General features: G+C 38.9%; 1 protein-coding gene across 1 annotated transcript in view; it reads left to right on the top strand.

Moving 5' to 3' along the window:
- The first annotated feature begins 20,353 nt into the window (after nt 1-20,353).
- PCDH17 (protocadherin 17) overlaps nt 20,354-27,364 on the top strand; it is a 106,715-nt gene continuing 99,704 nt past the window's right edge. The window contains exon 1 of the mRNA XM_004386843.1: nt 20,354-23,644. Coding sequence (XP_004386900.1) covers nt 21,083-23,644 — 2,562 coding nt within the window. The 5' untranslated portion in view covers nt 20,354-21,082. The remainder of the gene's footprint in view (nt 23,645-27,364) is intronic.

Genomic DNA, 27,364 nt, shown 5'->3' with positions numbered 1-27,364 from the left:
TGGTTTTTTGTGTATTTCTATTTTTGCGTCTTGCAATACAGACGGTAGAGAAGGGATCTAATTAGTCATTTCATATGTAAAAAAAACTTGTAATTGAATTTTTCCAATTGTATTGATTTGACATTGCATGAGGCCATGTCATGCATCTTTTTTTTTTTTTAACATGATGATGATAATGAGGTGATGAAGAAAACCAAATTGTATTGAATACTTATTCCAGGTCCTGGGCTGTGTGCTTTATATTCATTGGGTGATTTAATGCTGAAATATTCTCATGAGCTTTTTTTTTCCCCCACCCAAATGATGTTGATTTGAATTATTGGATTAGACCAATGCTAGTTACTTTTATTTTACATCATTATGATAGCAATAACAAAAACATTTATTTGGCACTTACTGCTTGTCAAGACTTGAAGCAAAGCTTTACAGCCGTTAGCTCAGTGAATACATAAAAATATCAAAGCACAGATAGGTTAAGTAAATCCCCTAAAGTAACTCAGCTGGAAAATGGTGTGACCAGGGTTTGAATGGAGGAACTATAGCTTTGTAACCTTCACTCTGAAACGCAAAGCTCAGCTGCCCCTTCAAGTATGCTCAGAGCAGTGCAATGAATCACAATTTGTGGTCTTTCTCCCCATGGTCTTGTAACCCAATCTCTTGGGTGGGACTGGAAAATAAGGTAATTGTGGCCCACCAAAGGGATTGGTCAGTTTTGCCATCCTCCTAGGCTTAAAAGAGAGACAATTCCAGAGCAGAGGGAAGATCTTACCACCACCAAGAAGAGCCAGGAGTAGAGTGTGTCCTTTGGACCTGGGATCCCTGCGCTGAGACCCTCCTAGACCCAGGAGACAGAGAGACAACTGTAACACCAAAGAAAGCAAGATGGCAAGAAGCTTAAGCAGAGAAACAGCAGCAGCAGAGACAGGAGAACCAGGGGACTGGTAGGAGGATGGCAGGAGGCAGCATGGTGGGCTTCTTAGCCTATGGAGCGAGAAAGCCGAATGCCTTCTGGCAGGGAACTTGCTGGCAGAGTAGGGTTCCCCTGGGCACTTGGTGGAGCTAGGTTTGCTGACCAGTGGAGCTAGAGCTGAGCATCTTCAGGCAAGGCTTACTGGTGGAGTGAGGTGCCTTGGGGCACTTATCAGCAGAGCTGAAAGAGTTTCACAACACTTGCCTGAACAAGGTAGATGCCGAGGGGCCAGAGAGATATAGCTAAGAAGAGGCTGTCCTGATGAAAGAACTGTATCCTGAGCATTCGTGAACCTGAATTGTAACATGTTACTTCCCTCATAAACCCCATAATTGTGAGTATGGTCTGTGGGGCCATTGCAATGAATTATCAAACTCTGCAGAGAAGTAGAGAGTGCCATTGGAGGGACAACTGGTATTAGAATTGGTAAAGATGGCAAAGAGAGGAAGCATGTCTGATCCCTGCCTCCTAGGAATCAGCCTTAGGCTGTTGATCTTGATTCTCCTTCCTCCTCGTGAAGTAAGAGGAATTCAGATGCCACCTCTGCCATGCCATTTTTACCCTCCAGTTTTACTTTATTAGTAAGGAGAAAAATAAAATAAAATAAGATTTTAAAAAGCATGGATCTTTTGATAATATCAGCTCAGTCATACTTCCTGAATGCAGTCCTGTCTCTGCTGCATAATTGCTCTGTTACCTGGGAAAGCTATTTGATCACTCTAATTTTTCATTTTACTGTTTGGAAAAGGAGACACGTTTTTCTCACAGGTGTATTCTATAATTAAAATATAATAAACGTATCGATGCTTTGTAAGATGCAATATAGAATACAAATTCAAGTTAATATTATATCCTTTACTATCTTCACCTCTAAATATAAGTATATAAACAAAATATAGGCCACTAGAAACTAAAAATTGAAGCTTACCTCAAAATTTCTATTAGAAAAGAAATACTTAGTTTTTTTTTTCTATCATTTGATTTTTTTTTTTAACTTATATTTGCGTTTTTGGTGAAGGTTTACAAAGCAGTTTAGGTTCCCATTCAATAGTTTCTACACAAATTCTTCAGTGACATTGGTTACATTCTTCACAATGTATGAACATTCTCATTTCTGTTCTAGTTGTTCCATTTCCATTTGTTTAGTTCTTCGGCCCCCTTACATTCTCATCTTTATTTTAAAGTAACTGTTGACCATTTGGTCTCATATGGGTGATTTTTTAAAGAAGCACAGTACTTACAGTTGATATTCATTATTTTGTGAGCCAATCTGTTATTTAGCTACAAAGTGACCTCAATGGCTAGTTTTGGTTCAAGGTTTGAAGAGTAGAAACACTTATTTTTTTACTTTAAAAAGTAATTAAGTACACTTCCAACGCACCTTATGCACAGGCACCACGCATCTGTCAGTGGTGAATTGAGTGTCGCTATGATGTTGAATAAGTTTTAGCAGAGCTTCCAGACAAAGAAGGACTAGAAGAAAGGCCTGGTGATTTACTTTTGAAAAATCAACCAATGGAAACCCTATGGATCAAAGTAGTCTGATCCATAATAGATCATGGAGATGGTGCAGGACCAGGCAGCATTTTGTTTTGTTGTGCTTGGGGGTGCCATGAGGTGGAGGCTAACTTGATGGCAGCTAATAACAGCAAACTTATATTTAAGTTAAATCAAAAAAACTCATCTTTTTGAACACTAGAAAGTTTTTCCTATTTCATCATTCAGAAAAAAAAAAAAAACCTCAATATCAATTAAATAAGTTTATTGGTGTATAAGCAAAGCATTTGATTTAGGCTGTGTTTGATTTACCCAGGAATTTAGTCTCATATAGACTAACTTTTTACTAAACACAGGTAAAGCTTTCTAAAGATCTCAACATAAAATTAATTTTTAGAAATTCACGCCTTTATATATAGAAACACAAATTGCCCATAATAAACATGTGAGTTTTCATTTCTCAGCTTGGCAAACAAGAAAAATACTTGATAATAGCCATTAATGGGAAAGTATGCAAAAATAGATACTGCTTATATTGTGGTAAAGATCCGATTTTTTTGTGTGTGTATAAATTTTATTTTGACAGTTTCAAACTGTCAGAATAATTGCAAGAAGACTGCAAGGTTCAAGGTTTGAACTGTTGAACCAGCAACCCCAGTTTTCCTAGCAAGTATCCTTTTTGGTAAAGAATGCAATCCGGGATCACCACTGCACCCAGATGCTACATGTTTCTGACATTCAGTTAGGAACAGTGCCTTGATGTCTTCTTGAGTTCCCCAGTCTTGGTATATTGGAAGATTATAAATTCGTCATTTTGTAAACTGTCCCTATATTAGTTTCCTTGTTGTTGCTGTAATAAATTACCACAAACTCCGTGGCTTAAAACAACAAAAATTTAGTGTCTTATAGCTCTGGAGATCAGAAGTCCTAAATGGGTCTCACCGGGCTAAAATCAAGTTGTTGGCAGGGCTCTTTTACTTTCTGGAAGATCTAGGGGAAAATATGTTTCCTTGCCTTATTGATGGACCCCTGGTGGTGCAGTAGTTAAGAGCTCAGGCTGCTAAGCAAAAGGTCGGCAGTTCAAATCCACTAGCCGCTCCTTGGAAACCCTATGGGGCAGTTCTACTATGTCCTGTACGGTCACTATGAGTCTGAATTGACTCAACAGCAGCAAGTTTGGTTTGGCTTTTGCCTTATTGAGTTTCTAAAGGCTGCCTACATTCCTTGGCTTGTGACCCCATTTCTCCATTTGTGAAGCCAGTAACATTAGGCTAAGTCCTTCTCACTGCCATCGCTCTGCTTCCTTTTTCCACTTCTAAGGACCCTTGTGATTATATTGGGCTCACCCAGATAATCCAGGATCATGTCTCCATCTCAAAGTCCTCTGATTAGTAATCTTAATTCCACCTAAAACCTTAATTCACATTTGCTATGTTGCCTAACAAATTCACAGGTTATGGGGATTAAGATGTGGATATCTTTGGGGGGCCATTACTCCAACTACCAATGTTTACTTGCATACTTTTAGCAGGGATATCACGATGCCGTTTCTTTCCATTGCATCCTATTGGCTACTACACAATATCTATTTGTCCCTTTACAGGTTGTGTTAACTTTAATCGTTTGGTGATGAGAGCTCAGCTATGTTTTTCCACTGTATAGTTACTTTTTACTCCTTTGTATTAATAACTATTTTGGGGATGAAGTATTTAAGACTGTCATTCGTATTCCACTTTCAGACACTACTTTTATCATTCACTAATTATTCTGCTGAATTAACTATCACACAGATGATCGCCAAACCATGATTTTCTAGTACCACCATTTCCTTCCTACTCATTAGTTGGCTTTCTGATCTAAATAGAGCCTCTCTTCTGTTTATTTATTTGTATCAGTGTATAATTGCAGTATCCTATTTTATTCAGTGATACTCCACTACTATCATTATCTGGATACTCAAATTTGTCAGTTTGGCCTCTGAAAATCCTTTCAAATTGAGTTATATAGTTTTGTTTTGTTTTGCTGTTTCTCTACCCCTATCTTTTTTTTTTTTTTTTGACATCTCCTTATTTTCTTACAAAACAAGACTTTCTGGCTCATAGTATTTTTCCCCTGCTTCATCCCTGGAATCAACAAGTTCTCCAAGGATCCCTGGTTCTTTTCAGTGATGAGTGGTATATGAAAAAACAGTGAGGCTTAGGTGAGCTCATTGCTACTAGGGTGCCAGTCATCCTACTCTCTTTCAGTGGAAAAATCCAGAAAAAATGTATATGTACATACATACACACCACAAACATTTCTATATTTATTTCTATACCTGTCTATATATGTTGATAACCAAGAATACACACCAATACTTCCAATTCCACTGCAAAACTATACAGTTCGTTCTCTCTCACCCCATTTTCATATCTGTGCTTCCCTTCTCTGACAGTGCAAAACTGTCAGCCACACATGGAGATCCTATTCCAATTCGGGTCTGCCTAACCCAGGGCTGCCTACATCATTAAGTTTGCCTAATGGATTTTTGACAATAGAAGAAAGTGGGGAAGGAAGGGAGAAAAGGAAGGTGAAAAGACATGGAGGTAGGGAGGAGAGAAGGAAGGAAATAAGGAGATTGGAAGGAGAGATGGTAGAAAGTGGTAAATATTGTTTAAAGAAGAGAGAAAGGAAGAAGAAAAACAAGAACAGTTGACCCTGCTTTTTTTGAGAGTAATTGGCAATGTATATTGATTTTTATAAACTTTCAGAAAAGTTGCAAGAATAAGAATAGTACAAAGAGAATTTCTAAACTCTTTACTAGATTTTTTTTGTGAATGTTGCCATATTTGTTTTACTCTTCTCTCTCTCTCCCCCATACAAAAAACACATTGTATAAGCACATGCATCTATATAACCATATATGCATATACATTTGCATCTTTGTATACACATACACACATTTTTGTTTTCTGAATCATTTGAAAATATGTTTCATATTTCATGGCATTTACTTCTAAATATTTTAATGTATTTTTCCTTAAATTGAGTATATTAACCCCAGTACTTTTGCTGGCATGAGGAAATGCAACTTTGATCCTTTTTTTTTTTTTTTTTTTGGCCTATTCTACTATCTGTATTTCAATTTTGTCATTATATTCAATAATGTCCTGTAAAGAACTTTTTCATTCAATACATAATCTTGTCTAGAATCAGTTTTACACTTAATTGTCATGTCTCTTTCAAAGAATACAGCCCCCTTCACTTTTTAGTAGAGTTTATCTGTATAACATTAAAATGTTATACATTTCTTTTGACATTCCTAATTAATTTCTATGAAATTAATTTCATGTGAAAATACTTGCATAAGTAAATAAAAATATATCCACAATTATGTTACTTTCAACATTTTAAAAATAAAACATCAGAAGCAATCTATATACCTATTAAGAGGAATTGACTACATAGATGATAACATACACAATGAATACAACATAGCTATTCAAAAGAATAATGTTCTGGTATAGAAAGATGAGGAGCCCTGGTGGCACAGTAGGTAAAGTGATTGATTGCTAACGAAAAAGTTGTCAGTTCAAAACCACCAGGGGCTCTTGGGAAAAAGATGTGGCAGTCTGCTTCTGTAAAGATTTACAGTCTTGGAAACCCTATGGGACAGTTCTACTCTGTCCTATAGGATGGAAAGATGGGCCTGATTTATCATTATTGGGTAAAAAGTAATTTAATTTAGTATAGTCTCATTCAAATATATGGTAGTGTGCTGCTGCTATTATAAAAACTTCTACCAAACCACGTTTGGAAAAAAAAATGTTAATAATATTTTGTATATGGAACACAAATTTAAAATATTACACAGATAATATTTTAAGAATGATCAAAATAAATTAAATCTACCCTATTAAGAAAACTGAGAAATTTTACTATTGAGCAGTTTTCTGACATAGATACCCATCAGAATTTTAGTGACATCTAAAACATTACAATAACCACAAGTGTTTTATTCAACGTAAGACTTCTAATATCAGATTCTCTTTACAAATTCAGCAAAGCAGTATCTACTAGTATGTTTGGAATTTGTGAGATTATTAGTAATTTATTTATCTGATAGTTTTTGGCAATATGTCTAATAGATAGTCAACACAATTGCATGCTGAAGCTAAATGTATATGTATTACATAATTATCAAAAGTATATGTAGCAGCTACCATTTTGAACCAGCTTGTAGACAGACGTTCAGCAGAGAAAGGCCTATGTAGAAATGCCCTCTCTATAATCAACAGGTAGGTCAGTTTTCCCCCAAAACGTCACGCAGTAGGCAGCAGAATATTGCCACTAATTGGTATATGTTTTTCTTTTAGAAATGAAAATTCTAACCTTTTACTTGACAGATGTTTGGGTAAAATGCCATGTAACATTTTGAGAGCTAATCTGTGCTCTTTACAGTTGTGTTTCTGCTGCCACACGTTCAGGAGTGAACAAATGAAAAAAGTTACCAAAAGTAGAAATATGGCTTAATGAGCTGTTTACAGACACATATATAAATCAAAAGAAAGTTAATCTCAAACATGCAAAGTGTTTAATAGCTTAATCAAATAGAATGTCATCCTGGGAGCACATTTCTAAACATTTGGAACATTTGAGAACAAGTAACATGTAAGGTTTTCAAGTGATGAGTAATTACAAATAAACACAATCATTGTATCTTCTTATGAAAACTAATTTGTAATTTTTAAATGTTCCTTATACCCATTTTTTTCATAATTTAGTTACCAACAACTAATGATATAATAATAGTTAAAACTGTTTTTTAGAGTTAGTAAAATCTTTCCCAAATATCATCTGGTCTCCACAAATTGGGAAGGTGGGACTATTTGATATTTCATTAGTATTTTTGAGATGAGAAAATTAAGTCTCTGAGAAATTAACTCATCTAATGGGCCAGATGACAAAAAATGTCTTCCAAATACATTTGCAATGTCCATATAACGTATACAATCCTGAACACTCCAGTCTCACCCCACCTCAAGACTGTCAGAAATCTTTAGGCACAATTAATACTCTCAATAGTAGCCCAGGTTGCATAATGGTTAAGCACTCGGCTGCTAACCGAAACATTGGAGGTTAGAACCCACCCAGTTGCTACCGAAGGAAGACCTGGTGATCTACTCCTATAAAGATTACAGCCTAGAAAGCCCTATGGAGCATTTCTACTCTTCACATGGGGTCACTAAGAGCAGAAAATCGACTTGACTGCTTTCAACAACAGTATCATCAATTATCCCATGCATATATTATATACTATGATTTCATTCATGAATGCTTGGTTGAGTGCATTGCTTCTATTGAAAATGCCACACCAAATCCATAAACTATTAGCTCTGCTTAGTTCTTGTGTCACAGATAGCGTATTACCATCAAGGTGAATGATAAATTAATTCATTTGCTAGAAGTGGAGACAACAGTCAGTTTTAATGAATTAACCAACATTTTTATAATAAAAATATTTTACTAATGTGCCACTAATGTAACATACTTCATTGAGCAAATCTGCTTCAAAAGACCTCTTTAAAGTTTTAAAAAGGAAGATGTTACTATGATGACTAAGGTGCACCTGACCCAAGCCATGGTGTTTTCATTCACCTTATATGCATGCAAACGCTGGACTATAAAAAAGGAACACAGGAGAATTTATCCATTCTAATCGTGGTGTTGGTGAAGAATACTGAGTATATCGTGGACTGCTGAAACAACAAACAAATCAGTATTAGAAGAAATACAACCAGAATGCTCCTTAGAATCGAGGATAGCGAGACTTCATCTTGCTTTGTTTGGACATATCATCAGGAAATGTGAATCACTAGAAAAGGACAGCATATTTAGTAGATTATCAGTGAAAATGAGGGAAACCCCCCAATGAGATGAATTGACACTGCAACAATGGACTCAAATATACCAATGATCATGAACATGGTGCAGGACCAGGCAACATTTTGCTCTGTTATATACAAGGTCTCCATGAGTCAAAACTGATGGATGGCAACTGACAACAACAATCTAATGGATTTAATAATGAAATCAATCAGCTATTGGAGCTTACGTATATAACATTGAAACTACAATTCATAAGCCTTATCTGAGGAGTGAAGTCACATAAATAAAAGTTGGAACTACTAATAAATGTGTTCTTGTAGAGATGTTAAGTTAAAATACACCAAGTTGACTCTATGGGTTCTTATTTTATTTACCTATAAAATACAACAAATTAATTCCTTTCTTTATCATTAAGTGGTTTTCCAACCATGCACCAAAGTAAAAAAGAATGCTAATCATGGGCCTAATGGATTTACACCAAGGATGCTGATATCCTACTTGGGAGTAAACTATTTATTACTAATGTAACAATGAACAAACAGGAGAAATCAGTTATTTGTTGTAGAATTCTAAGATTTTGGAAAGCTGGGTGATCTCTATGAAAAAGTAGAGTACTTTCCTGTGAGAGGAATAACAAAAGCAAACATGGAAATTAATATTATGTACATGAAAGTTAGTGAAGTAATTGAAATTAAAGGTATTGATGAAGGGAAATTGAGCAATTAGCTTATTTATATATTTGCTTTAACATAAATTAATATGTGCTCAAATTATAAAATTTATAAAATACAGGATATTAAAAAATCATCCACCACTTTGCCAACCAGATATGAATGCTTAATATTTTAATGTTTATCTCCTTGCTTATTTTTCTATGTACAAGTGTTTGAATACATGTTTTAAGACAACTTATCTAATATTATATACTGCATTTATAAAATGTTTAACCTCAATCTGTTAATTTGTCATGTTATTAATTATTCTCATAACATTATTTTAACATTTAAATAGAATACCATCACATAGCTGTTCTATAATATGTTTATCCAGTTCCTCTGTGGTGAGCAGATGGTCCCTCAAAAATGTCCACATCCTAATCTCTGGAATCTGTGAAATTGTTACATTACAAAGAAAAAAAGACTTTGCAAATGTAATTAAGGTTACAGACTTCAATTTAGTGAGATAGTCCTGGATTGTCTGAGTGGGCCCAATCTGACAATATGAGCCTTTAAAAGCAGAGAACTTTCTCCATATGTAAGTAAAAGAGAAAGAGAAGTCAGAGAGATTCAAAGTTTGTGTAGGACTTGAGCTGCCATTGCTCGTTTGAAGATGGTGGGGGCAACGTGACAAGGAATGCAGTCTTAAGGGATTGATCTGACAGCCAGCAAGAAAGAGGAACCTTGCTCCTATAGTCACAAAGAACTGAATTTCACCAATAACCAAAGCTTTTGGAAACAGGACTTTCTTTGTCTTGTTCACTATTATAATTCCAGGACCTAAAAGTGCACATTGCATTGTTAAATCAGTGAATGAATAATATTTCTTCTTCTGTAGATTGTTCTATAATATCATTAGTCTGGGTTTTTTTTTTTTTTTTTTCCTTTAGGGATGATCTCAGTTTTCTGGTTGATCTGTAGGAGCTACAAGTTCATTATTACCTTTGTCGTATTGTTTGGATAAGAAATGTAGAATAGAACTCTACTCTTTAGGAGGAGAGAATGGCATCAAATTGAGCTAATTGAAATAAAAACAATTAATTCAGCAAAGTCAAGAAGAAAAGTGTATTGTCCAGAAAATCTTATAAGAAGAGAGATGAAGTAGAAGAAAATTGCGCATTACTCTGGTGCAGAAGTGGAGAGAACCAAGAATGTAGATGTACTTTGAGTATGTAGAGTTAAGGCTTTATTAAAGACTGAACTACATCTGCATTGGTCCTGGCTTCCCTAGCACTGGGGACACCCAATTTATGAAAACAACATTTTAAGGCACAAATGTAAATATGTAATTACACTTTAGTAATTAGAAGCAAAATAAGACCAGATAATTTTATCTTGAGGGAAGTTCCATGGACAGAATAGACTAAGTTTGTACAATAAAAGAAGCCATAAGGGGAATAATGTGTGTTATTTATAAAAAGGCTTAAATTGAGATTAAATGCTAAAGAGCTTCTGGGGTAATATAGAACTATGATTTCTTCCAGTGATTTAGCCGCAATGAGTTGCCTACAAGTCAAGCCTCTGCAGGAAAGCTAATGCCAGGGATTTAAGATTTCAGATACTTCCTTCAATCTGGTCTCATGTCAACTGTATCTATACACCACTTTTAATTATTCAGATGTATCATTATTACTCTTTCCACCATTTAGGTAAAATTTTCCTTTTCTTTTATTGTAGTTTGAAGGCAAAAGAAGAGTAAGTGGCAAGTACTCAGGGCACCAAGTTAGTTTGGAACGAGGGCAAGATTTAGACTTTGCTTAATCTTAAGTAGTTAAAAATCACTTTCTTTTGATGTATGCATACTTTGAAATCAAGTACTTAGATTGTGCTTTCTTAAATGTTTTCATTTTTAACCCTAACTCACTTGATGTATGCTACACAAAGTTGTCAATGTTCTTCTAATCTAAAGTCCATGGATCAAGAGGGGTTCCATAGGTTGGTTTCTTCTTGAACATCACCTGGAAAAGTATGTTATATTTTAAATGTATGTCTTTATGTGTAAATTATTGGAAAGAGGCTCAACAGCACTCAGCAGACTCTCAAAAAGACCCATGGCACAAGAATCTAATTACTACTTTTAAAATGTTGTTAATTTATATTTGTTGAGATGACGGAGCCACACAATAAACATTTAAATCCTCGCTATTTTTATGCCCTTCTCTGACTGCTCTTCCCTGTTCCCATCAGCAGTGCCCTTTACCTCTAACTAGACAGAATTATATGTCAATCTTTCACCAGGTAGAGTGAGAAAGGCCTCGATTTCTCAGTGTACGTGTTGCTGCTAAACCTGAATAGTGAATTGAAAAGGCTGCATCCTGGGCTAACTTTTCTTTCCTGCTGGTTGTAAGATTCACTTGTATCACAACAATTGTAATCTACAAAGCTTCCCACTGCAAATGAAGCTTCTGGTCATAGGTACAGGAAGCTTTTTCCCTTAAAAAAAAAGACGTTTCAATTATTAACATGTATCTCATATAGTGCAATGCATTCACACAAATTCATTTCACTTCTTTTAAAATTTTAATATTAGCAGGGCAAAGTTGGTTTTTGGTAACTGTTCAAAACATGATCACATTAATGTGTGCACACAATGCCTATGCTAATCATGTATTTTTAATTTGTATAAACTGAATTTGTAGATCACCATCCAATGAATTGGAAAGGTGTTCTGTAGCATTTACCAGATTCTTGAAAGGATCCTTGTTACAAAAGAGTTTAATTACTTCTGTTCTTTATTGGGGCAGTGGTTAAGGGCTCAGCTGCTAACCAAAAGGTCTGCAGTTTGAACCACCAGCCACTCCTCGGGAGAAAGACGTGGCAGTCGCTTCCGTAAAGATTATAGCCTTGGAACCCTTATGGGGCAGTTCTGCTCTGTCCTACAGGGTTGCTATGAGTTGGAATCAACTGGACAGCAATGGATTTTTCATTGATATGCTTTCAGAATATAGTTAATTTATATTTATAAAATGGCTAAGCATTGCAATTAATTTTAAATCCTTCCTTTTTATACTTCTCTACCCTGATCACATCATTCAGAAGGGGAGAAACAGATTACCTCAAATCATCTAATTATCACAGCAAATATGTTTCTGAGTTTACTCTGTGTTTTTCTGAGAAGAGTTGGCCAACATTTAAATAAGTACTAAAGCATCCAAATTATTTTTGTTCAATACAGTATATATAGTGATCACATATCAAAAAAAGCATATACAATAATCACTTTTGATAAGAAATAGATATCTCACTCATTTATTACCAAAGATGGACACAAGTCCTTCGATGTTCAAATAAAATATTGTAAATCATTATATTTTTATTTTAGTTTTGGCAATTTGTAGATGATCATGGCTTTTTCTGCATTTTTTCCCTTCCTCTTTTCCAGAAACAGGTCATACTGATTCAGAAAGCTGTGGACCCTCGTTAAGAGTCTGAATTTAGAAATTAGATTTCAGTAGCTCCAAAAATCAATCCACAATGATTGTTAAAGATGTTTTTTTCCAGTGGTGGATTTTACTTAACTTTTAACATGCTTTTAAAAACATCACTCCAGTAAGACCAGAAATTATTTTTGGGGTTTGTACTTGTGTGTATGTGTGGGGACTAAACAAAGGTGCTTTACCTAAAACAAAACTGTGCTATTTTGAGGGTGAGAGACAATAGCTGTTTAATAGCACTTGGTTTTCAACTGAACTGCTCAGAATTTTTAAAAGATAAGATAAAATAATATGCTTAACTCACTGAAAACAGGAATTTACATAAGCAGTACATAATTATCCAAGTAAGACCTTGTCACTGAAACTTGGGAGGCTTAATGATTATGATGATAATTAAAACACAGAGGATCTGTAGAGCACTTACTTGCTTTCTGAAGAGCAACTCAGTGTAGTTCCCGTATATTCTTATTGATTTCTGTGAGATAGATATATAATGGGCTGTTTTAGTACCTCAGAATAATGGAAAGAAATGTGTGACCTGTTACAACCATAAGTGATTATAAGCTTTTGGTTTTTGCTTCACCTGAAACGCAGGACCTCCAGTGACACAGCCTTTTGAAATATCGTTTCAGGTCATCATTGCAAAACTGACTCTGAGGAAAGAGTGCCACCTACTGAATCACATTTCCCAGGTTCCCTCCAAGGGCTGGTCTTCCAGATTTAGAATTGTCCTAACATGCTTAACTATAAGAAATCATGGCATTGCTGCACCATGCATGAATACTTATATTATTTTTCAATCTAGCCCCAGCCACTTTATTTTAATGATACAGTAATCATATCTATAAATAAACTATTTCATTCATAATTTTTGTTTGAAAATTAATATACAGAGATTCAAAATAATGATAATAACCTTCTTATGAATACAAGTTTCAAAGCATATGCCTATTTATTGCAGCAGTAACCAGAAGGGGGAGCTAGCATGTAATGTCTTAGGAGGCAGGAAAGGTGGGGTTGCAGAATTACTTGAACGCCTTTATTACTGGCTAAATCAGGAGAGGATTTATTTAAATATATCATTTGAAATTTATGAAGATCCAGATAATTTGTCTCAGAATTACAATTTTCACTGAAAAATGAAGCAATACAACACCACTTTTAAATAACCAATGTATCACACTATAACAGCTATATTATTTGATTAGACAATTCATGTTTTTCTATGGTCTCTCTCTCAAGTCTATCTTTACACAGAAGTAGTCAAACACAATTTCCTTAAACCACACTAAATAACCTCTAATTTTAAAACTTAAATTAAAAAATCCTAAATTAGATTTTAAATTTACATCTCAGTACTTCAGAATATATGTTCTGATATGCATCACTGTTCAAGAGTTAATCATCATTGGCTAATTTATGAATATTTTCTTGTGACTTACATACTTAATAATGTATGCAAAATGGATAGATCCCAGTTATGAATTTGGGTCAATTATTGTGCAAATTATAAATAAATTCCTTACAGATATGACTCATATATCTATATACATGTATTTGTAGGGCTAATAGTCTTACTTTACTTTTGAATGGTCATTGAGAACATTCATACTAGGGAAGGTTGTATATATATAAGCATATATGTATATGCTATCATAAACATATATTACATTACGAAATTAAATGCATGATTTCCTGACCTAATCTATATATTTTTTCTAATAGTAAGATTTAATAATTTTAATACAAATTAGGAAAAGTTTTATATTAAATCTAAAATAGTCTTTATAGAGATTTTTTATACTTTTTCTTATTTTATTGTTATGTAAGAAGGATGAAATTGACAAAAAAAATTAAAATTCTAAAACATTTCCCCTGAAGTTTAAAGATTACATTTAATTCCATGTCTTTATTATAATTAATATTTATCATTCAGGAGAAAGACATTTTAGTGATAGTCTTTTTGCTAGTATTACTTTCTCATTTGTTAAAAGGTAAAGCTTTTATTAAAAGTCAGCAAATAGCCACTGGCTGCATATTAGAGCTGAATCACCAATATCTGGAAGAGAACATGCAAATTAAGAAAACTAGACTTACAGCAGAGGGAATGAAATGCTATCACTCGTTTGAGAACTTAAGTGTGGTATAATGGAAACCTTATGATAATTATGATAAGTAAAATAGTTTAGCTATTAAATTTATTTTTGAAAGTACTCTGTGAATAAATAGAAATACATGAATCCAGGTGGTGAAATCATTGTAAAAATGATGGAGAAGGCAAAGGTGGAGAAACAATTTTTCATTCTCATAATTACTGGCAGTGTTGAAAACATCAGCATAAAAAAAAAAAAAAAAGAATATTCTAAGAACTGTGTTTTACCGAACTCAAGAATACAGCAGGCAGGACAAGTTTCTGAAGAATGTATAACTGCTGCCCTCATGACTGCATCCATCAACTCTCAGAACTACAACAACTAGTAAATATATATTTGTAAGAGTTTCTCTGAGGCAAAATTAAATGACTTAAATAACATAAAATTCCATAAAATAACATCTCTAAGACTATTCCTTAGTAAAAATGCCATTAATTCAATTATTGAAAAATGTAGAAGTATTAATCAGTCTTTATCATTTTATAAAATAGAGACCTTAATACTTCTCTGGTTGAAGGCATTCCAACATAGCAGTTTACCTGTAAAACTCATCTAGACAAACATCTTATAAATTAAAAATATTACATTCATATAGATCTTTTCAAATATCTTTTCTCAATGCATAGTATACATATAGTTTTTGATTAAATCACAGAATAATCTCTGAATATTCAATATATGTGTATAAAAAGGGATATAATTTTGATTTAAAGTCAAGACTATCACTTGTAATTATTAGTAATGATTATCATTCAGCCTATTTCAGATTTCTTATATCCTTAGTTATGTGCAATGCTACATCCTTCTAGATTCCTCAACCTGATGTCCTGTGTCCATAGTCTTCTGTGGTATAAAAACCAATAGGATTTTTGAACTGTTTAACCATATTTATACTATGCATTTTTTTTCATTGAGTTCAATATTTTAAGCATAGGTAAAAAGACACTCTTCAATTAACTTTATCATCAACGGGAAAAATTGGAGAAAAAATTGATCTTATAATGTGATTAAAAATTAAGAGAGATTATAGTATTAAAATTTTACCTGGTTAAAGATAAGCCAAACAACGGGAACTGAGACGAGTTGATTCCATTACCTTTAAAAAAAATAAAATAGGAAAGTCACATATAAATAAGAAGTAATTATTTTAGGCACACATCAGTCTTTAACAACCGAACTCAGTACTACAAATTAAATAAAATGAAAGTATAATATAGATATAGTTCTCTTTTGCTCTCTGCCTTGACAGACACCCTGTGGTTATTTGCCATATGCAGGGTAGTTCCTTTTCCGTACACTAGGGGGAGATATAACACAGTTACTTGTAGGGGTGGTGTGCATATTTATGTCTGAGGATGTCTGTTCATAAAATTGTCACTTCTTAGACACTCTGTGCTTCTCATACTCCCTACTTTGCCTTACAGCACATCTAGTTGAAGTAATCAATAACCCATACTTTCCTCTCCTCGAAATTCTCTTTATTCTCTTGTTTGTGCTTTTTTAAATATCTTTGCGGTTTGTATCTTATTCAAAATATTAGATAATACAAATGCATATAAGAAAAAAAATACTGAAACAGTTTAGATACATTTCCATCGTGCTTCCTTTTCTTATTAGGAGAGTAAATTGTCCACTTGAAAGAAATGATGGACTGTCCTGCTTTTTCTATCTCTATACAAAGCGCATCACATAGGCTTTGTGACTGGCTGCTTAAAGTATGTTAGTGTTATGCTTTCTAAAAAGTTGCATGGTGAAACTTATTAAGTCAGTCATGGTTCAAATCACATTTTTACATATTGATCAATTCTTCATGATAGAAAGATAGGCTAAAATGAAATACAATAAATTATTTCCAGTTGCTGTAAATACACAAAGAAAATAAAACAAGTACAGGAAGGGGTGGAAGAAGATCAGTGTACACATATATCGTTTATATATACCGACAACTTAATTCAAGTAAGGATATTTTATAACTTTCCTTGAATTAGTATGTAATGCATAAAAGCCACAGATTTGTCATTTTTAAAAAAGTCATAGTTTATAAATGAATGTGTAATTACTACTCTTTATTTAAATTAGTTGCTGCTTTTTAAACCCTCAAAGCCTCAGCATCAAATGGAAAGCTGTGATTTCACAAGGTAACATGGCTGGGCAGCCACTCAGTAAAACAACTCAGGTTTCTAAAAGCTCTAGCTCTCTGCTTAGCAATAGGATCAGTATTTGCATGACAAACTACCTATTTAGAAAATTCAAAGACATTTTAGGATTTGAAGGTCTGGCTGTTGATCGCTCCTCTTTGAATTTTAAGACTGTTAAAGAGAGACTTTTAAAGGAGTAGTGAATTTTGGGTCCAGATCAGACCACAGATTCAGACTATAGGTTATCTCATTGAATCCTCTGGGAAATAAATAGCTCGTTTACTTGAATCTTTAAGCAATTATCCCAACAACAATCCTCAGAACTTTCTTGTAATTGGTCTGGATTTGATTTTCTTTGAATCTTGAATGATTCATGTTACAGACTTGTAAGTTAGTCATTCACAATTTATAAATGGCAACTTAACTTTAGTATTTATGAATTGTGATCAATACTCTAGAGATCAAAACACTCACCTTTTCTATTTCAATACTTCAATTTTCGTTTTTGTTCTTAACTCTTTCCCAGCATGGCTGCATCAGGAGTAAACCAGTCCTGGCTTGCAGACGTTTGTGAGACTTGTTTGGGAAGAAGGAACCCCTGAGATTAGAATCTGAAGTTGAAGAAATAAATGCATCAGAAGTCTGTATGTGTGTGTATGTATGTGTGTGTGTGTGTGTGTGTGTGCAAGTGACAGACAGAGAGAGAGATGATGATGTTACAAAACACAAATGCATTACCATGATCAATAGCCAGAATTACCACTGATCTTCACGTTTTACGGTTCAGCTTCTATGCAAAGGATCTTTGGGCAAATGTGGTTGTTTGGTCTTGAGATAAAATTCAAATGCCATGAGGAATTATAATAACAAGGAATGACGCAGAACAAACCACCCAAACAATATTTTTAGTGAGTGTACGGTTTACATTGAACCTGGGCTGAGATGGGGGTTTCCGTAAAGAGTAGATCCCTGAGTATTTTTTAGCCAGGTTTGAGTTTTAACAAGGTTCAAAGCTTGTACTGACCGTGAGCGTTTCTCCTTAAAAGAGAGGAGCTTTTCCTCTGGGGAGACATGGCCTTTCTTTCACGGAGCTTCAGCTTTTCTTCTGAAACACTTTCATAATCAAGTGACTTTCCTTGCATGGATGCCTGGGGACAGCTGATTTTTCTCCAAGGATGAAGAAAGTTACATATTAATTGCTGTTGCTCCCGGCGTGTTGGCACCAGCGCGGACAGTAGCGGAGGTGCGCCCGTTCTCGCATTCATGCATTCATCCACTCAACAAAACACACATCACACCCCGCGAAACATACACACACACACACACACACACATGCACCTCTTTGAGAATGGTCCACGCGAAGCCAGGCGATCTGCACCTCCCTGGCATGGGTGTGTATACGGTAACGGCGTGTGGGTGGTTCCTACTAGGGGTGTATGTGTATGTGTGTGTGTGTGTGTGTGTGCGTGTGTGTGTGTGTACAGAAACCCATCAGAAAGACCGCAGCTACCTTATTCTGTAAGCCCGCTACGATTCTCGTTCCTGTGTATACACGGCATAAAAAATTAAATCGCTGTCAATTTTTTTTTTTTTTAATTCTCTCTTTTCCGAGGGAAGATGATGGAGAATGCTCTCCTGTTAAAGGCCTGGGAGACCCTCCGGCGAGGCCATAGGCACCGCCGCCGCCACTGAGCGCTGGGCTCGGAGAGCAGCGCTCCTCTCGCAACGAACTGATCTAATCAATGACTCCGAGGCGCCGCGGCTCCCGGCCCCACCCCCGCCTGCCTCTTCTCCGCCTCCCATTGGGCGCAGGCCGAGGAGGCAGGGCCTTGCTCCTCGCACAGATTGGCTGGCAGGGAATCAGTATCAATGTTTAAGCGGCGGCGTGAGGTGAATAGAGTCAGTCAGCAAGCGGCGCTGGGGAGAGAGAAGGGACAGCCAGCCGGGCGGATGCGGTAGCGGCGGAACGCGGCTGGGGAGACGCTACTCCAACTGTTGAATTGAATTTTCACCTTTCATTTCCTCCGCTGTTTGCTTGCGGAGATGGATTTATTTGCTTTGAAATCAGCACGTCTTTCGCGGACTGTGGGCTGATCCTGACAGGCACCAGATTGAAAGAGACCACTCGTGACAGAAAAGGAGGAAAAAAAAAAAAAAACTCTCTCCACAATTAACTATGCACATCGGGGATGGACTTTGTGAATAGAGAACACTGAGAGGAAAATCTTGAACAGTAATGCAGGACTAAGCTGTGGACAGTCACTGGAAACCTACTTATTTTTCCAATACTCTGAATTTTGGGGTGCCTCACGCCTAGCGAAGAGGAAATTAAAAAAAAAAAAAAAAACATACATACACCTAGCAAAGCAGACGCCTTGTTTTCCAGACCCCCGGCATCCGGCAGAAAGAGGTAGAGTAAAAGTGCTGCTGGATTCAGCTTCACCTCCCTCCTTCCCTCCCTCCCTTTCTCTCGCTTTTTCTTTTTCTCCAAAACATGAATCTGTTTTTTCTTTCTCTAGTGTGAGTCAGAGAAAGCGTTAGGAGGAAGCCGCAACTAATGTCTGTGAAGGGAGGACCACGAGTGGAGAGTGAACGCGATTCGATCCGCTGCTTCTGACTCATCAGGCAGCTCGGAACACCTGCATTTCGGGATGTGTCATTCCCGTCTGTCGAGGCGCCTGGAGAACCCAAAATAATGTGTAGACAGACCCGTGCCTAACAGCCCCTTGGAGGCAGCTCCCCGAGGTGGGCGCCCCTGGCTGGACCGCCGCGGCCGCAGCTCTCCGCCCCTGCCCTCCCCGAGCTGCCCAGCGAGACTGTGCGAGAGCGAGACTGCAGAACGCATCACGCCAAAGCTTGATGTGTATTTCTTTCATCCAGCCCACTCCTCCTACTATTTAAAAAAAAAAAAAAAACTGAAAGAAAAAAAACACCGCACTTTATTCGCTTCAAATATTCCCCACTTTTATTCCTCTCCAAGGTTTTCTTTTCTAGATGAAGGGGACTGGGAGGCAGGGCCATTGGAAGGAGATGCTGAATAGAAAGAAAAGGGAGGCACTTGACAGCCCAGCCCTGTGAATGCAGAGACTGTTTCCCTTCTAGCGAGAGACAGGGCGAGTGTGTGTGCGAGGACTGGGAGGGTGGCTCCCCCTTCCTTTTGATTCTCCCTCCCCCTTCAGATCGGCACGTCCAACCATGAGTTGCCTGTTGATTTCCTTTCGCCTAAGAAGCAAAGCAAACTGGAATTAAACTGCAGCAAGAGAAGTCCTTGCTCGCGGGAAGAGGATGGGATGGTAGCAGCGGCTACCGGCTTGGCGTAGAGAAATCACAGAGCGTGTGCTCTACGAGCAGGGGCGGAGATCTATGTATACATTTCCCACCTCCCGATAGACTCACCCGGCAACCGCTGATCAGACTGTGGTTTTCTGGATTTCGGGGGAGAGCCTTTTCCGAGGAAGAGAGGGAGGAGCCTGGTAGAGGGAGGAAACTACAAATCGGGACACTAGTTCTTTGCGCTGCATTTCCTCCCCTCCCTTTGGCTGCTCCGAAGGGAGAGAGAAAAATACGCTTGGCTGGGAGATGCAGTCCGCCGCTGCCTCGGCCAGCAATGCTAGATTAGATCTCTAAATGCAGCAAAACACTGCCTGAAAGCAGCCCAGCTCGCGCAGCGAGCAGACATTTCACAGGGCGCCGGGAAATCTTCCAAATCTATCAGCGACTCTCTCTTCGCTGCTCTTCGTCCCCATCAATTTCAGCACGGGAGGCGAGTAACAAGTAAGGATTTCACTTTCCGATCTGCCTGGAGACACACCTCCCCGCTCCCTCCCCCACCCGATGTGAAGAGTATTTCGGAGGCTGCGGGCGGGAGTGGATTTGCAGCGCCCTAGCGGGAGCGAGGAACACCTACAGATTCCTTAGCTCTTTATCATCCCTCCTAGACGCGATTTCCTTCTTATCGCCAGCCTCATCGCTCAAGTTTGCGCCGGCCGAAGTCCGGCCGAGAGAGACAAAGCCCCGGGCTCGCCTCCCGCGGCAGGGAGCCGCCGGCTAGCTACGCGTTCGTGCAGCTCGTTAGCGCTGCTGCTTCTCGCCTAGTGCGGATGCTGTAGATCAACAGGTTCGGGAACTTGAGCAGAATCAGGAGAGCCCGCCCGTGTGCCGCAGCCGTAGCGCGGAGGGAAGGAAGGACCCACAAGCTCGCGGCTCGCGTCGCACGCGCGCGTTGCACCCAGGTCCCAGGCTGGCGCGCACCCACCGGCTCGCCTCTCCAGTCCGGCTGCTCCTGCCCCCACCCCACCGGTCTGGAATGTACCTTTCCATCTGTTGCTGCTTCCTCCTCTGGGCCCCTGCCCTAACGCTCAAAAACCTCAACTACTCCGTGCCAGAGGAGCAAGGCGCCGGCACGGTGATCGGCAACATCGGCAAAGATGCTCGCCTCCAGCCAGGGCTTCCGCCCGCGGAGCGTGGCGGCGGCGGGCGCAGCAAGTCGGGTAGTTACCGGGTGCTGGAAAACTCGGCGCCGCACCTGCTGGACGTGGACGCCGAGAGCGGGCTTCTCTACACCAAGCAGCGTATCGACCGCGAGTCCCTGTGCCGCCACAACGCCAAGTGCCAGCTGTCCCTCGAGGTGTTCGCCAATGACAAGGAGATCTGCATGATCAAGGTGGAGATCCAGGACATCAACGACAACGCGCCTTCCTTCCCTTCGGACCAGATCGAAGTGGACATCTCGGAGAACGCGGCCCCAGGCACGCGCTTCCCCCTCACTAGTGCCCACGACCCGGACGCCGGCGAGAACGGACTCCGCACCTACTTGCTCACCCGCGACGACCACGGCCTTTTCTCGCTGGATGTCAAGTCCCGCGGCGATGGCACCAAGTTTCCGGAGTTGGTCATCCAGAAGGCGCTGGACCGCGAACAGCAAAACCACCACACGCTCGTGCTGACGGCCCTGGATGGAGGTGAGCCCCCGCGCTCTGCCACCGTGCAGATCAATGTGAAAGTGATCGACTCTAACGACAACAGCCCGGTCTTCGAGGCGCCCTCCTACATGGTGGAGCTGCCCGAGAACGCCCCTCTGGGCACCGTGGTCATCGACCTGAACGCCACCGACGCCGACGAGGGCCCCAACGGCGAGGTGCTCTACTCCTTCAGCAGCTACGTGCCCGACCGCGTGCGGGAGCTCTTCTCCATCGACCCCAAGACCGGCCTGATCCGTGTCAAGGGCAACCTGGACTATGAAGAAAACGGGATGCTGGAAATCGACGTGCAGGCCCGAGACCTGGGGCCCAACCCCATCCCGGCCCACTGCAAGGTCACTGTCAAGCTCATCGACCGCAACGACAATGCGCCGTCCATCGGTTTCGTCTCCGTGCGCCAGGGGGCGCTGAGCGAGGCCGCCCCTCCCGGCACAGTCATCGCCCTGGTGCGGGTCACCGACCGCGACTCGGGCAAGAACGGGCAGCTGCAGTGCCGCGTCCTGGGCGGAGGGGGCACGGGCGGCGGTGGGCTGGGCGGGCCCGGGGGCTCTGTACCCTTCAAGCTTGAGGAGAATTATGACAACTTCTACACGGTGGTGACTGACCGCCCGCTGGACCGCGAGACGCAGGACGAATACAATGTGACGATCGTGGCGCGGGATGGGGGTTCGCCCCCGCTCAACTCCACCAAGTCATTCGCCGTCAAGATCCTGGACGAGAATGACAACCCCCCTCGTTTCACCAAGGGTCTCTACGTGCTGCAGGTGCATGAGAACAACATCCCAGGAGAGTACTTGGGCTCCGTGCTCGCCCAGGACCCCGACCTGGGACAAAACGGCACAGTGTCCTACTCCATCCTGCCCTCGCACATCGGCGACGTGTCCATCTACACCTATGTGTCTGTGAACCCCACCAACGGGGCCATCTATGCCCTACGCTCCTTCAACTACGAGCAGACCAAGGCTTTTGAGTTCAAGGTGCTTGCTAAGGACTCAGGGGCACCCGCTCACTTGGAGAGCAACGCCACTGTGAGAGTGACTGTGCTGGATGTGAACGACAACGCTCCGGTGATCGTGCTGCCCACGCTGCAGAACGACACGGCCGAGCTGCAGGTGCCTCGCAACGCTGGCCTGGGCTACCTGGTGAGCACTGTGCGCGCCCTCGACAGCGACTTTGGCGAGAGCGGGCGCCTCACCTACGAAATCGTGGACGGCAATGACGACCACCTGTTCGAGATCGACCCGTCCAGTGGCGAGATCCGCACTCTGCACCCCTTCTGGGAGGACGTGACGCCCGTGGTGGAGCTGGTGGTAAAGGTGACAGACCACGGCAAGCCCACCCTGTCCGCCGTGGCAAAGCTCATCATCCGCTCGGTGAGCGGTTCCCTGCCTGAGGGGGTGCCTCGAGTGAATGGCGAGCAGCACCACTGGGACATGTCGCTGCCGCTCATCGTGACTCTGAGCACTATCTCCATCATCCTCCTAGCGGCCATGATCACCATCGCGGTCAAATGCAAGCGCGAGAACAAGGAGATCCGCACTTACAACTGCCGCATCGCTGAGTACAGCCACCCGCAGCTGGGCGGGGGCAAGGGCAAGAAGAAGAAGATCAATAAAAATGACATCATGCTGGTGCAGAGCGAGGTGGAGGAGAGGAACGCCATGAACGTCATGAACGTGGTGAGCAGTCCCTCCCTCGCCACCTCCCCCATGTACTTCGACTACCAGACCCGTCTGCCCCTCAGCTCGCCCCGGTCCGAGGTGATGTACCTCAAACCGGCTTCCAACAACCTGACTGTCCCACAGGGGCACGCGGGCTGCCACGCCAGCTTCACCGGACAAGGGACTAATGCGAGCGAGACCCCCGCCACTCGGATGTCCATAATTCAGGTAGGAGACTTAGCATAACTGGGACCTCCGTCTAGTGCTGGTTTTGGAGCTGTCCTGAAAGCTTCGGAACAGGACAAACCACACTACCAGTAGGAGTGACAGGAGCAATTTTATTTAATGAAAATGCTTTATACTTTTGACACTGCTTGTACATCATATTCTACACACAACCCCTCCCATGTAAATAGTCGAAAATCGACAAGATGTAAATGTCTTGCTTCTGTTGCATTTTTAAAGTTTATTTTTATAGGTTTTAAAAATGTGGACAGTGTTCAGTGTTTATAGTTTGTTTTATTTTATTTTTTGTTAATCTACATTTCATTCCATAACAAAAGATTTCCAGAACAGAAAAATTTTTGTTTTTGTTAACTAGGCTGAAATTTTTTTAAAAAAATTTTTGATGCCAAAATGCAACAAAGTTATATAGAAATACTTAAAAAGTTATCTTCTTGAAGCACAAAGTCACAACCTGTCAGAGTTTCAGAGCCTGAATCAAATTGAACTAAGTTTACATGCATAAAAGTCAGTTTTATATTTAAAAAGTGTTTCAAAGGACATGAATCACATTTGTTCTTCAGCTGAAATTGCAGTGTAGTGCATTAGTATAGCTTAAACTTTTGAAATGTCACAAGTGCTCTGGAGCTATTTTATAAGTTTGAATGAATGCAGGCTCTGGATAATGACTAGTACCTATCTATGAAAAGTTTGTATTTGTTTTGTCCCCTGTGGTTTTCTTGATTCGCTTTTTCGAGCCAGTGAGGAATGAACAGAGTGTACCAGAAGGGTCACAGACTCATCTTTTACTATTGAAAATAAGAGGGCAAGTAGCAGTAAGGACACTTTATATACCAAAAAGAATTCCAGGATAATTTAGTTTGCATACTGTGTATTTTCAGTGCATCTGAGTTATATTTAATATATGTTACATAGCTTAATTCAAAATTATTTATATATTTCAGAAACTAAGTCACTGACCAAGCATGAACACAGATTCTAATAACAGCAGATGACTGTACTGTGTGTAGTCCCTGTCTAGTGTCTTTCATCCACAACTGAGTTGTGTCACACACACACACACACAAACTTAATTCTTGCTGATTATGAATGTGTGTTGCTACAAATTACTCTGGATGAGCAGTACTTGAAATTCAAAATTGACTTTAACTATAAGTGACATTTAGGGAGGAGGATTAGTTTGGGGCAAATGAAAATAATTTGTTTATAATTTCATGCTTTGAAAAGCAAATAACTTTTCATGACACTTGACTCAGTAACATTTTTTTATTTTTAAAATGAAGTAATAATATTTCATAGTTAATCTTGTCTTTTCTAAGATTTGATAAGGGTAACAAGCCCTAAAACGTAGCAAACCATATTTTCCTTTAATAATATAATATCCTTATAAAATAGAATCTTGCACTTAAGACTACTAAATACTGATGTATATATTGTACTATTAAATCCCGATGGTTAAACACTCACTTTTTTCACAGTGTTTACTGTAGACTAAGAATCATGATTTTTTAAGGTCTATATAAAACGGAAGAAGAAATTCCTCCCTTTAAAAAAAAAAGTGTGGTTTCTATGAAAATCTTTCTGTGACTATAAAACTGGTATTTATGATTATTAATATCTCTGTAGAGAGAGATGTTAAATATGAATTTACAGATATATGCTGTAGTCATTTTTATAAATACAAATATGTTATATGCCTTTCTTATATTTTTATCTTTGACAATTGCACAGATATCACAGAGGGGTAAAGTTGAGTCTTCCACTTCACGTGCTGTAAGTTGAATTCTTATTTAGGTTTTAGTAAAAATGAGATTGGTGCAGTAGAATTCTCAACAAGTCTGATTCCTTGGCCATACTAGTTAGGAACAATCTTGGTTTGAAGTATCTAGAATGTTTCGGGAGACAGGAATACATCTACTGCACGGTCACCATGCAGCCCTTTAGGATGGTCGTTACTTGAAGAAACTTAGGCCAAAGCAAATAATATATAATATATATATTCATTTTTAATAGAAAACAAACAACAAAGTTTGTGGAGCCCTACCCCCCCAATTCTTTTTCTTTTAGAATTTTAATTCATGCTATGGAGACACAGAATCAGTTTTTGTCTTAAATCTCTGAAGTTATTGTTCATAGTGGCTCAGTTTCCCATGTTGTTTCTGCCCTGGAAATGTCTTCAACATAAACTGTTGTATCAGGCTTTATTACCTATTGCAGTTTGTCAGTCCTATAGGGATGCCTTGTAAATTCCCAACAAGTTAATTTCCTTTTAAATGTGTCAGGTCTCTCGCAATACCTTTTGGAGAACAGAGTAAATTAACTACAGTAACTTTATTTTTTTTTTTTTTTGACTTGTGGGCTGAAAATGCTTTATGCTGAAGAGACATGCTTGAATTAAAGCATTCGGGCATCCTATAATCTTGTTCCAAGTGCACGTGTTAGTGTGTGTAGTTAGCACAGCCTTCTGAGAACACACACTATTAACTTCACGTTCTTTCTGAGTCAGAAGTTTGATCCGTAAAGTGCACTCAGACTAGCAGGTATGAGGTATGACTCCTGTTTATTTTCCAGCATCTTATGTGCTATTTAAAAGATGTGCAATATATTTATACTCATTAAATGAAAATAATTTCATAATTGCTTTGAGCTACACTGGTAGAAAGTGGTGATGAGATTTAGTAACTGCATGATTTAAAAGGATCACTTTACAGCTCAAGTTAAGATTTGTTTACCTATTAAAAGATTTTGTGTGGTTCATAGGGTCTAAAATGTTATGGTTAAGATGTGTGCAAGCTCTTCTTGGATCAAGAGTATTTTTATTGAATATAGGTGCAGAATATTCACATAAGCTGGTGTTGAAAAAGTGGTTTGTGAAAACAGTAATTTATTTCAGGTTTTTTTCATTCCTCAGTCAAGTTAAAGTTTGTCTACAAAGTGCTTAAACAATAGAGGAGTGATTAAAATAGTCACATTGGTGTAAATCACAGTATAAAATAGTGATGATTAAATATTTTATTGATTTCAAAGCTTTAAAAGTGATTTCAAAGATGATGAGCAAAGATTTCGTGGTGGGAAGGCAAATAGAAGATTACACAAATTTATAAAAGAAGCTCTCATAGAAGAAATTTACATGGGCATTATTTCATATGTTAATATTAAAGTTGAAATCAAATAGAGATCATGACTACTTCCCAAGAATAACTGGTCATCGTTGGCATATCAAAAATTATTTGTTAAGTCTCAGGGTAACTTCACAACAGGTGTCTTCAGTGAAGGTCCTGTCTGAAGAGAGGAGAGAAAGCTGGGGCTTCTCACTGCTGAGGGGATTTCCAGTTTTGTTGGAACATTTCAGTTTCCAGATTTTTTTTATTGCACTTCTATAAGTTGTTTTAATAGGAACTCATAAAGAATAAGAACTACTAAAATTAAATTTTAAAGGAAATACATTCGAACTCAGTGTTTTACAGTTCAGTTTCCAAAGATCCACATTAGGGTTGACTGTAGAGCCTTTATGCTAGGAGTATATAACATCTTTTTGATATACATTTATGGCCTTTTCAATAAAAGGAAATTAAGCACATGACAAAAGCCCAGAGCCAATCTAAATACATAAAAATGAGATCGAGGCCTAAGGACCAAAGTATCATAATGTAAAGAACAAACTCAGTATTGAAGAGTGAAAAGGTGAAAGGAAAAAGTCTATAT

Source organism: Trichechus manatus, unplaced genomic scaffold, assembly GCF_000243295.1.
Source record: "Trichechus manatus latirostris isolate Lorelei unplaced genomic scaffold, TriManLat1.0 scaffold00173, whole genome shotgun sequence".
Taxonomy (NCBI): Eukaryota; Metazoa; Chordata; class Mammalia; order Sirenia; family Trichechidae; genus Trichechus; species Trichechus manatus.
The sequence above is the reverse complement of the archived record's forward strand: the minus strand, read 5'-3'. Positions and strand labels throughout refer to the sequence as shown.